At 39.6% G+C, this 12560-nt stretch overlaps 1 protein-coding gene and 1 long non-coding RNA gene across 7 annotated transcripts in view; one reads left to right on the top strand and one right to left on the bottom strand.

Moving 5' to 3' along the window:
- The window catches only part of CDKAL1 (CDK5 regulatory subunit associated protein 1 like 1), a 250860-nt gene extending 241341 nt beyond the window's left edge, over positions 1–9519 (top strand). For all 3 annotated transcript variants that reach the window (XM_035126315.2, XM_035126314.2, XM_035126316.2), the window contains one exon: positions 7131–9519. In XM_035126315.2, coding sequence (XP_034982206.1) covers positions 7131–7322 — 192 coding nt within the window. In that variant the 3' untranslated portion in view covers positions 7323–9519. The remainder of the gene's footprint in view (positions 1–7130) is intronic.
- LOC118090507 (uncharacterized) overlaps positions 1–12560 on the bottom strand; it is a 125293-nt gene that overhangs the window by 37074 nt on the left and 75659 nt on the right. The gene's annotated exons all lie outside the window — the stretch shown is intronic.

The following is a 12560-nucleotide window of genomic DNA, read 5'->3' as shown; positions in this document are numbered from 1 at the left end:
TTTCACAAAAGAAACTTAAATAGGCAGAAAGCACTGCCTAATAAGCTTGTGGAAGCAATCCAAGAGGCTCACGTGGATTCGGATTCTCTTATTTTGCAAGAAATTATATTGCCTAGGACTTTTGAGATCATACATTTATGATACAAGCAGATTGTTTTCAGCATAAACGTTTTAAAATGATTTAATGTGACTAACCTGCAGAGAGAGAGGAATTACTTTTGCTCCTTTTAGTGATGCATGAGGATTAAAAAGCATTCTTGCAAAGATAAATTATGCCACACCTCTGGCTGGTTGACTGCTACATATTGATAAGCCATATTGCTGTGAGCTCTTTCCCCTCCAGTAAGTGTGGCTTGGAGAAATGGGAAATGCAGTTTTTCACATCTGAGTGGCTTTATGCTTCAAGATGTTGGGTATTTAAATGTTCAGAAGGAAATTCTGTTTTGCAGGGAAGGTGGGAGTCATACCAGAATAAGACATACATATTTGAAATATTCTGGGTTTTGCACAGTTTAAAATATTAGCAAATAGTTATGAAATCCTAACATCAGATTATTTGTACTGAATCTAGTAGTCAACTTAATTGGATCACCCAGTTTCTAGTACTCTATTCGCTGCTTATGAATACAGACTTTTGTAAGCAGATCTTCTACCGGTCCTCCCCACCCCCGCTCTGGATTTTAAAGTGTAAATCTCAGAAATACTGCCATACAAATAAATTAGTTGTAGCACGTCAAAGTGCAAGTAGATAAATACCGTAGGTACCGCTACAGCGGGAAGATAAACGGCGTTTCCATGTGCTGCTCTGGTTTGCCAGAAGCGGCTTTGTCATGCTGACCACATGACCTGGAAGCTATACGCCGGCTCCCTCGGCCAATAACTCAAGATGAGCGCTGCAACCCCAGAGTCGGTCTTGACTGGACCCTTTACCTTTTATAAGCATAGGCTGTGGCCTCAACTCTACATCTTGTTCAAGCCCTTATAATATCAATAAGTCATGATCAACACTCATAAAGTGCCTAGCATTTTCTAAGCATTGTATAGATATTCAAAGATAAAACAGTCCCTGCCCGCAGGCTCACATGTTTGCAGAGAGATCTTTTTTGGCCATGAACATCCTGATCTGGGCCATTTTGTTCCTGCCTGCTTAGCAGGTGAGAGAAACAAACCACAATCTCTCCATGTTATTACTGAACCAGATACTGTATCATGAACCACCATCAGTAGGCCAAAAACAAACCTTAACTATTATTTACCATGACATGCGAAGAGGGCCGAAGGAGCCTGGGAACAACTGTTCCTTTTTCTTGCCAGTGTACGTGGTTCTCGCTCTTGCACAACCTCCCAGTATCTGAAGTGTGCCTCATTGCTTCATAATAAACTGTGTAACACATCACTGTCAGTTACTGTGTTGTCTCAACAGTCTTCTCCTTTAGCAATTTGATAGTGACTCTCTCTCTCTCTCTCACACACACACACACACACAATACGACTAAAAATCCTGGCTCAAACTTTGCCTAGGAACCTTACTGTTATGATCCTGAATTGAGGGGCTTGAGTAGTAAGCCATGGTCCAAGCCTTGGTGATGTATGCCTGGCATTAATAGATGACACTCTGCTACATTGTTGTTGTTGTGTAGTCGTTTAGTCGTGTCCGACTCATGGACCATAGCACTCGGCTACATATCATCCATTAAAACTGGTAGAATAAATTTGAGATACACCATTGAGCAACTATTTCCCTTTTGAGACCACAGAACTTACTCAAGAATCAAAGAAGTGTGCATGCACACGAAAGCTCATACCAAAATAAAAACTTAGTTGGTCTTTAAGGTGCTACTGAAGGAATTTTTTTTATTTTACTTCAAGAATCAAAGTAACTTCTCTAGAAACCTATATATATATATATATATAGTATAACCTTTCTGATAGAATGTGTTTGGAAAAGAGCAGTATTATTCATTTGGAAACGTGCCAAAAAAAGCCACCCAACACCCTAGCAGCAACTTTCAGAGAGCAGAGGTCTTTCCTGCATGCATTAGGAACATAGGAACATTTATGTGAGGTTATCCCATTGCTGATTAGGTAAATCAAAAAAAGTTCCCGGAACTTAACATTTCCAGGGAGAGAGTTTCTGTTAATGACTCTTAAACTTGACTGAGCATGAAATTAAAAAAAGATTCTTAAGTCACTCCCTCTGGTGTTTAGATGCATGCCAGCCGGCACAGAAAACACCTACACTACTTTGGGGTGTGAGAAGACAATGGAGCCATGAGATTTTTATATAAACAACTTTGTATTTATGGTGAACTCAGAAAATGCTAAAGTGGTCTGTTGATAGACTTGCGCTTGATGGTTGATCAAATCCCATGTCAGCCACCAGGACCACTGGCACTGGCATTTGAAGGATGCACATGATTCCATAAGCTACTAATGTTCCTACGTACCAAACAGATTTGTTCCTATGTAACAAGAAGGTACACCAATGGAGAAAGGGCAAGAAGAGGGAAAGTGTCCCTCGATAAACATGGGGCATGTGATTTGATAGATTCTATGAGAACAGAATCATCAAGACCTACAGAGGAAACGGGAGTTGAGGAAGGAGTGTTCAACTGTATCAAAAGCAGGCAGAGAGGCCAAGGAGGATAGAGACTTTTTTGAATACAGACTTTTTGGATTTAGCAGGATAGTTTTGGTGAGGGCAGTTTTAGTGGAGTGCTGAGGGTAGAAGGAGGGGGACCAAAATCAGGCTTGAAGGAGAGAAAGCAGTATGCTCAGTGGGTTTGGGGAGAAGGGAAATTGCACAATAATTGGAGAGAGCAGATGGGTCAAGAGGTGATTTATTTTAAAATAAGGGAAGCTGTGTTTCTTTTAATTTACATATATACTCCTTCCAATCTGTAATGTCAGTCTTGGTGTACATGCCTGGTCCATACTCGCTGGCTAAGGTTTCCTGTCCTTGTTGACATAGAGTAAGGTCTCATGCAAACCTGCACTATAATTATTAGATTTTGTAGGTTGCAGGTGCATCAGAAAGCGGGTAATGAGTGAGACCGAATAAGAGTGTGCAAATGCATATTATTACTGGCACACATCAGGTCAGAATTATTCAGCAAATACCCTGAAATGCATTTGATCATACACTGGAAGTGTTAATAATTTATATTATACCTTATTAGTAAAACATTTTGTTTCTGCTGCTGTCACAGCCAAAACAAGTTGAAAGGCTACTTCCAGAACAGTTAATATGTTTGCCTTGTTGGTGGTAATTTTTACACCTGACTTTGGGGGTTTCATAAAATATAATCTATTACTGAGGTTTGATTAACAGTTCCATTTCCCCCAGTATATGTTCTTTCCTTCTCCTTTTTCTTGTTCTATTTGAACAAAGTGCCCATTAAAGTGAACTGGGATGGCTGCTCTGTTTTCACTTACTTCTTTCATGCAAAAATGTACATATTTCATGCTGAATTGTCAAAAAAGGAAAGGATTAATTATTAAAATTCTGTCATTATGGGCGGGGGAGAGCCTTGCGGCATTTCAGGGATTTCATGTAAATCTATGGTGTTTGGGGCTGGGGGAGGAATCCCCATTAGTAATGAGGCTTCTCAAGACACAGTTAATTTCAAGCTGCATATGTTGGATTTCACATGACTTCAAGACATGACACTGAACTCATTCTCTGAGTGGTTTTAAATATTTGCTAAATATTAGGACTGACAGTATTAGGTATTTACTATGTGATTCATGTAGTAGAGGCCACTATCCAAAAAACAAATAGTTTCATGCTTTGCTTTAATTCTCTTAGATCCAATGACTGATATAAAAACAATCAAAATAGTTTTTATGCTACGGATATGTACTGCCATTGGACATCTAATTTTTAAGGATGGTACATTGCAAGCTCATTAATATGCCTTGGGCATTTATTACTAACAACAGTTGAAAATTCATGATGATTGATGCAAAAAATATATACAATGGTATCCTATTCTTTATATTGCTGTTTCTTCCTATATTGTTGCATATTTGATTATTTTTGCATGTTCCTACATTTTATTTAGCCTGTTTGTGTTTGTAAATTTTTGTTTCCAGTATTCTACAAAAACCATTTTTACTATTATTATCATATATCAATTCCTATAGGTAAGAAGAAGCAACAGTGAATCCAATGTTCAGTACATCCCTATATCTTTTCCATTATAATATTCATCTTTTTTCCATACAGTGCTTGTTCTATCACATATGATAAATATCACCTTTCACAGTTTGGAATTTCAGAACATTTTTGTCCTGCTTATCAGGAAAGCAGCAATAAACTCTCCAATAAGCAACTTGCAGTAATTTTCCTCAAGCGTCCATATTTAGGAGAAAGGTTTTGCTGTTATTGAAAAATGTTCCCATATTTGCATAGATACCTTATCTTTGATGCCCAGAGTACAATTCACTGTGTTTCTTATACCTTTTTCAAATTTATATTTTTATTTCTGCAAGATTTTATGGATTCTTCCTTCTCCCATCTTATTAAAACTCTTAATGGGATATTTGATCTCAAAAAATAATTTAGATGGATCTAATTTGGCAAAAACTCAAACTAAGCAGAGAACCTTTTACCCAAAGTTGATTTTTAAAGAAAACTTAAATTGTATTGTCATCATTTAATCTGAATACACAATTATCCCTTCATGTCCCATGTTTTCCCACATAAATTCTAATTAATCATCAACTACAGAAGCTAATGGGGATTTGGGGCAGGACTTGTTCTTATTTAATATTTATCCCAGATCTATAGAAGATTAAAGTGCCTTTTTCTTTGTACCCCGGGAGCATAAACTACTGTTAACCAATAATAAAGCTTGTGGATAATGTCTTAATAAAGCTTTTTCAAACAGACATATCGATAAATTTTGATTTTTAATCTAAATCAATGATGCCTTGGACATTTCCCCAGCAAGTAAACCATATCATAAAAACCTCTGTCAAGAGAGTTTTGGATGTTGTTAGCTTACCAAATTAAAGACTAAAATGGAGCATTCTTCACACTGTAACTCATGGCCTTGCTTGAAACTCAGAAAGAAAGATTGGCCCTGCAGCAAACCATATTCACTCATTAGGCTTTCTTCGGTCATGCTGATACTCCTATTCTAGTTTAGGTAACAATGATCAAATTAGGCATTTGTCTAAGCACAATTTATAAATGTAAAAAATTATCACTTAGAAAGTAAAACATTTTCACTGAATATAGGGTATACTGTAAATTGATAATGGGATAAAGAAAACTAATAGGCATCCAAGGAAATAATTAGATTTCTCAGTGCAAGCTTTTCTTCCAAGTTTAATCAGCCAAATTAGTGAAATGTTTAATAATTGGTACTTTGTGGTTTCCAGTTTATTTCTCCATATAAAGGTTAATTAGCTTTGACTCCAGGAATGAATAGCTGTAGCCAGTTATTAATTTTTCAGATTCATTAGGCAATTGATTTTAATTACTCTGTCGCTACATGGAAATAGCCATCTATTCATGTAATATTTTATGATGGAAGTCTAGTACTACCTTCCGAATGGTGGATACAGTTTAGTATTCTTTTATTCCCATGGCTTTAACACCTTTCTGCATAATAACCTCACATTCCACAAGTTACTAACTAACACCTGTAGTTCATTCATGCACCACAAGTCATTGCTACCTTAGATGTCTAAAAAGGAATCTGTGGGCCAGGGAAATTTCCTCATGCTGAATAGGCTTCCTCGTGAGAAAAGGGAAAACTTGACAGCTGTGGGTGGGGGTGCTGGAAGGCTGGCACCCAGGGATGGAGAGGGGCCCTCTCCTTATGAGCCTAGATGTCAGAGAGGGAGAAGCAGAGCTGCTGGCATGCCCCTCTGGTGGAGCACAGAGCCTCATCAGGGAGGGAGGAGGACTACAACCAGCCAGAGGAGGGTCTGAAGGAGGAAGAGGTGGTGGCAGAGCTGGAAGCAGAGAGGCAGGTCACTGTTTTATCACCGAGAATGATCAAAGGCTAGCTCTGAACTGAAGATCCAGAAGGAGTCTCCTGGAAAGGTCTAGATGAGATATTGGAAGCAGGTTCATGCACTTGTAGCATAAGATGATCATTCCAAAGACAAGGTTGATCACAGGCCAGGAATCCATCTGAAGGACTGCTAAATAATGTAGGGCAGTGATGGGGAGGACAATTATATAGGCAAGGTAGGAAAACAAGAGGACCAGCAGACACCAATGTACACAGAGAAGGGAGGCTGATGAGCAAGGAGACAAAGACAGAGACCTGACTGATAAGTATTTATAGTCACACCACGTCAATCAGAACCCAAGGACTGCTGGAGTAAGTCAGATTTACTGTTAATACATCAATAGAAGAACAACAAGAGTGTATACCTGATGTTTCCATCAGGTTTGTATCCCTAGCAGCAAAAGCGGTTGTAAGCACATCTGAATAATTCCTCCCAAATGATATCTATAATAGGAAACGGTGAAATAGTGCATATTTCAGGTGCTGGGAAGCTATGGTTGGCCATAATCTTCCAGAGTGTGTGCAGTGAAATAGATGCACAGGCCAATCACACATGCTTTTTTTTTTTCCTGTGTGGAAAAGTAGCTCTGAGTATGATCAATACGATGGATGTTTTAGTGCAGGCACCTCCTGAGAGAGATGGGGAAAGAACTGCAGAGGATGTTAGAAGACTGCTGAGCTGGCATACTGTGGGACAGAAACAATTATCAGACTTAGTGTTGCTGTACAATGGGAAAGACAACAGTGCTGCTGGTCCACTTTATCGCTGACTGCAGATTTGCCTTTTAAGGAAACAGAAATACTAAAGGGAAAATACAGATCTCAAATGAATTGGCATGAGTTATATTGTAAAATAGGATTTTAGTCTACAGTGATGTTAACAGCTTTATTGCTTTGGCAGTTAATTTCATTGAAAAGGCCAATTCCATGTTGCAACAGCCTCAGCTCTTTGTTTTATACAATTGTATAATATTATTTAATTTATTCTAGGCTACAAGAGAGATTGGCTTGTTGAGAGTAGAAGGGAATTTTCCTTTGTACTTGATACGTGCCAAATGTTCTTTGCATCTTTCTCAATTTAATTTCTGCATTTCTCCACAGGAGTTCAGACATGCACTGGAGAACAGCTCAGAATCAAAAGCCTGTCCATCTGCTGAGAGGCATAAAGGACCATTGAGCTACAGGATGGCAATGCAGTTGCCTTGGCAACAAGGGGGAGGTGTACTGAAGGCGCTGTCACTAAGTGTGACTCTTCTGGCAGTCCTTATTGCCTTTTACTATCGAGGTGTTTAAGTGGAAATCTGAACTGAATGATGACATTGTCAGGAAATATAACAAGCTGGTTGGAAAGTCAGAGTTAAAAGTTGGACAATTTATACGCCAAGGCCTTACCTTGTAATCATAATCTAGATAAGACTCTCCTACATTGGTACAAGTTATTTAGTTATTTTTCCAAGATCAAGTTAATAGGCTTTTCCACACTTTTCCATTTTAAAAGAAAGTGTGTGTCTGCATATACCATGTTCATATTTGCCAGACATAGGTGTATGTTTTAGAAAATTAAGTTATTGAAGTATTTTTCTTAAGTCAAACAATTGATAATGTGCTTATGTGAAGCCTTATTAAACTATCTCTCTTAATGTACCTAGAAACATGTCATCTTTTGTGCTTTAATGAAATGTTCAGTTCAGAAATTCAGACTATAAAAGTTGTAACTATTGATTTGTATTGTTATATATTTTCTTCATGTTCATAAGAATGTGTGTAGTTCACACTCCAAATGCAAACAACAAAACTAAAATACAGTAAATTGTTTTAGAATCAATTCTCTCAAATACGTAGAGGTCCAGAGGAGATAAGGCAATAGTGAAAGTGGTGAATGTTTTGCTATTCCCTCATTTGGTGTCTTTCATCCCTGGCTAATGCATCATCTGTCCATATGTGCTTCCTAAAGCAAGAACATGTGCAGATCACAATTTTGCAGTTCCCCAAATAATGATGCATTCTTGAGGTTGGGTAAAGCAGAATGTTTTCTTGGTTGCTTTTTTCACCCATCAGAATGCCTCCTGCCAATTTGCAACAAATGTGTATATCTACTTTATCCATTACAGTGTATGGTTGATCTTCATGAGTACCTCCACCCCAGATTCTCACTACCTAAGGACGCTCCCACCACAGATGACTAAAAGTGCTAGATGGATAGCAACCAGCCCTGCAGTCTGGGGTCACGTCACTTTCACTTGGGTATAATACCATCTGTGGATTGTTTTTGATATATCCCCTCTGATATACAGTAGATAGAAGCAGATCATAGCCGCTCTACTTTCCAGATGCTATCCCACTGACTAGGTGGAATTTCTACCATATATCTTCCAAACCACACTAAGGGCAATCAGCCTCCCATGGTATGCTAGTGCAGCATACAATACATCTTTGAAACCATGCCTAAAACCAAGTCCTCAAAAGATGCAAGACCCTGAGTAACCTGCTCTTGAATTTCTCTGCTGGAAATAAAATTACTGGTCTGATGGATATTAGGCCCATTAACTTGAACATTGGATAAATCTGTCTCTTCATTGTTCTTCCATGAGTGGATGGGTGTAGAAATTTATCTGTTTTTATTTATTACTGCTTATATTATTTTTGAGAAGGGGGATCTCTAAGTAGTTTACAGCCTATCTTAAAAGATCAAATACAAAAAATTCTAGAGAAATTCCACATTATATAAAACACCACAATCAACTAGGAATAAAACATTACCCCAAACAGCCACATTTTTAAATAGTGTAATTAGCAACTAAGCAAAATAAAAATAATCACTCTAACCTACCATATGCCAAATCAATCATGCAATTAAATGAGCAAATTAAATTCCCAGCCCCTTAAACAAAAAGAAACACAGCCTAATCTAACCACAGCTAAAATGCATCCCACTCAGTTCCACTCAAACACACCCTTAAATAATCAACAGACTCAAAACAAACACCTAAACTCTATAAACTGAAATACCCAAACTTCACTCCTCTTGCACACCCTTCAGTCAAACTATCCACACTCTGCAGCCAATCCCAGAGTTCAGTGTTCCATCCTTAAGCAACAATCGCCCACATAACTTTGCTATGAGACTCATGACAAAGCTAGCAAAATACCAACATACACAGCAAACAGCAACACACACACAACCATTCATACCAAGCACTCCCCATCTCCAGGCTGTCACTTTGGGGGTTACAGAAACTGTTGGGCAAAATACGCACCAACCGAGTGGCAACAGCAGCAGGGTCGACGAAATAACAAAGTCGTCTTCAGTATCTTTGCTTGCTTTTATTTACAATTATATACAACACACTCCTCTACTCCTTTCCTCTCATTTCACAATACATCACCACCACCACACCCATGAACCATTTGGGTAGCTTAAATCAGTGTTTCTCAACCAGTGTGCCTCCAGATGTTTTGGGACTACAACTCCCATCATCCCTAGCTAGCAAGACCAGTGGTCAGGAATGATGGGAGTTGTAGTCCCAAAACATCTGGAGGCACACTGGTTGAGAAACACTGGCTTAAATACAGAATTCAAAGTAGTCAATTACCCAATCACATTACAGTAAGCAAACTCTACCTTCAATTATTCAAATTAGCAAAAGCTCACAGGTGTGCTATCATTCAGAACAAGGTTACAAACACACATCTCTGTGTAGCACCATTGACCACATCAGTCTTAAAGGAAAAACCTAACAGAAACCACTGTCAACAATAACACTTGACCTAAAATAAAATAAAACCTATTGCCATGCATATTACCATGAGATTCCTGAAACATGTATGTATATGTGTGTGTGTGTGTGTGTGTGTGTGTGTGTGTGTATATATATATATATATATATATATATATATATATATATATATAAAATTTATATATTGCCATTCATCTTAGGATCCCAGAGCAGTTTACAGCATATAACAACACAAAAATGTGCAACATAAGAAACAAAACAATAACCCCGCTTTCTCTTCTACCTGACTTCTAATCAAGTTCTGTCATCCTGATTTGACCTCCTGGCAGAGTAAGCCACCCAGCCCCCAGTAATTCTCATAGTTCCATTTATGACTTGAGGTGAGAACACTCCAGCAGATATTTGCAATGAGAACCCTGATTTGCACACGGCATACCTTTGCATGCATCACCTGAGGTTGGAAACTTAAATCCTATGGATATGGGCACTTTGATTCCCCCTACCCCACACTCTACACCAGGGTTTCCCAAACTTGGGTCTCCAGCAGTTTTGGGACTACAATTCCCATCATCCCTGACTATTGGTCCTGCTCGCTAGGGATTATGGGAGTTGTAGTCCAAAAACAGCTGGAGACCCAAGTTTGGGAAACCCTGGTCTTCTTTCCTTTGGTTCCTTCCCTAGGTGATTGACCCGTTTAGGAGATCTCTTTCTTAAGCCTCAGTGTTCCGTTTTGGTGGCAACCATCCTAGCTCAGATGGCTCCAACCTTTGGTCAGCTTAGCTGCCCTTCATACCCTCCTGCCCCCTTCCTTCCTCCCTTCCCTTCTCTGTTATTTTTATCATCTGTTTTAGTCAGGATCATCAGGCAATGCACAGCCTTTTGCTCCTACTTCACCTGTAGGACTACACTGGCCTTCATTTCTCTACCACAGAACGCCCAGGCAACCCCATGGGCTTGGCACCCAAGACAATTTACGAGCATCTCCCTTGGACGAACTGTGTCCCCTTGGAACTTTGCCTGAGTAATCAGCCTTCTGTTTCTGTGAAAAGCAATGCATCCTTTCCTGTAATAAATTGTATATTCTTTTACTCTAAGCCTTGGTCTTTTGTCTGATGATTCCGCCTGATATAACTATAATGTATGTTTAATTTGCCCTGTGGTGACCCTGACCTAAAGATCTAGTGCAATTTCCTCCAGTACATGGGTCTTTCTTGCATTGAAGGGGGCTGGACTAGATGACCCTTGGGTCCCTGCCAACTCTACGATTCTGTGATTCTTCAACACAGGCAGGCAAGGTCCCCCAATAGCAACCTGGCCCAGGAGAAAGTAGCCAAGACAGGCATTGGGGTAAACTCCATGATGCCGTGGCCAAAAGATTAGAAAAGGGAGGCTGGTCTAGTACAGGCACCCCCAAACTTTGGCCCTCCAGATGTTTTGGACTACAATTCCCATCTTCCCCGACCACTGGTCCTGTTAGCTAGGGATCATGGGAGTTGTAGGCCAAAACATCTGGAGGGCCGCAGTTTGGGGATGCCTGGTCTAGTACTTGGGGACTCACTGCTCACTTTACCCAGTGATCTGTGCCTATCTATAAATTTGAACCCGAACTACCTGCCATGTCTAGGAAGCATGCAAATATCTTTCACAAGCTGACTACAAACAATCACCCCTTGGTAGGAAAAAAAATAACACAATACTTAGAGTGTGTGTATGTGTGTGAGAGAGAAAATAGTACCTTCTGAGATCTCAGCCACCTCTGTCACATTCCTGCCTGCAGATTTCTGAACATCTGACAGTTCCTGTTAATTTAGTCTCACTCCCCAGTTCAGCTCCCCATATGGAAAGCTGGAGTGATTTTTGAGTAACAGCAAGTAATATCTAAAGTGGCAGCAACTGGCAACTCTGATACTGAGCTTGGTTGCAGCCATTACCCAGAATCCCTCTGTTCTTTTTGAGAAGCAATTACAATTTCACAGGTTGGAATTAAAATTCCCTGCAGTATGCAATAGAGTAACAAACTGTCAAAGTGATTTCAAGCTGCTAATCTCTCACCGTGGAATGAGTGAAAATAGAATTCCTCGTACCCTGTGTACAGGGCTGACAACTTAAAAAGATTTCCAGTGCCTCTGAATACATGTGGGAGAACAGCATGGTCTGCCCACACACAGAATGTTTCCTAATATGTGATGTCTATAAAAACCAGCTAATAGCCTGCATGTTTGTTTGTTTGTTTGTTTGTTAAAAAAAAAACCTTGTCATATTGTATGTACATTCAAGGTGTCACAAAGACCAACTCGCTACTTACGCTGGCAAATGCAGTATTCTATGGTACAATCACAGTGTGGTACTTTCTGCCCATCTCTCTTACCCTGGTGCTACTCAGTAATAGTTTTCCATTCAGTTACTGTGGATTAACATTCTTTAAAGTGGCAGATACCCACAGCTGACTCTAGCCCAGACTGCTGAACTACAGGCCCTGAAGCATCACAAACAGAGCTTAACAAAACAAGATGTGAGGTTATAGGTACTGTTACTGCCAGGGTTTTTTGTTGCCCCTATTGTTGCTGTATCCTGGTCTCACAATTTTAGCATGGCTATACTCACAGCAAACATCTCTGTAGAAAACAAATTTGTGGTGTTGGGAAGCTTGTGTGCAGAAATGTGAGGTGTCAAAGGATAGGCGGGAACCTGTGGCATTCCAGGTGTGGCCACACTACAACTCCCATCATCCCTTGCATCAGCCAAACATAGGCAGGGAAGATGGGAGCTCAAGTTCCAATAATGTATGGACAGA

The sequence above is a fragment of the Zootoca vivipara genome, chromosome 8 (assembly GCF_963506605.1).
Source record: "Zootoca vivipara chromosome 8, rZooViv1.1, whole genome shotgun sequence".
Classification (NCBI taxonomy): domain Eukaryota; kingdom Metazoa; phylum Chordata; class Lepidosauria; order Squamata; family Lacertidae; genus Zootoca; species Zootoca vivipara.
The sequence above is the reverse complement of the archived record's forward strand: the minus strand, read 5'-3'. Positions and strand labels throughout refer to the sequence as shown.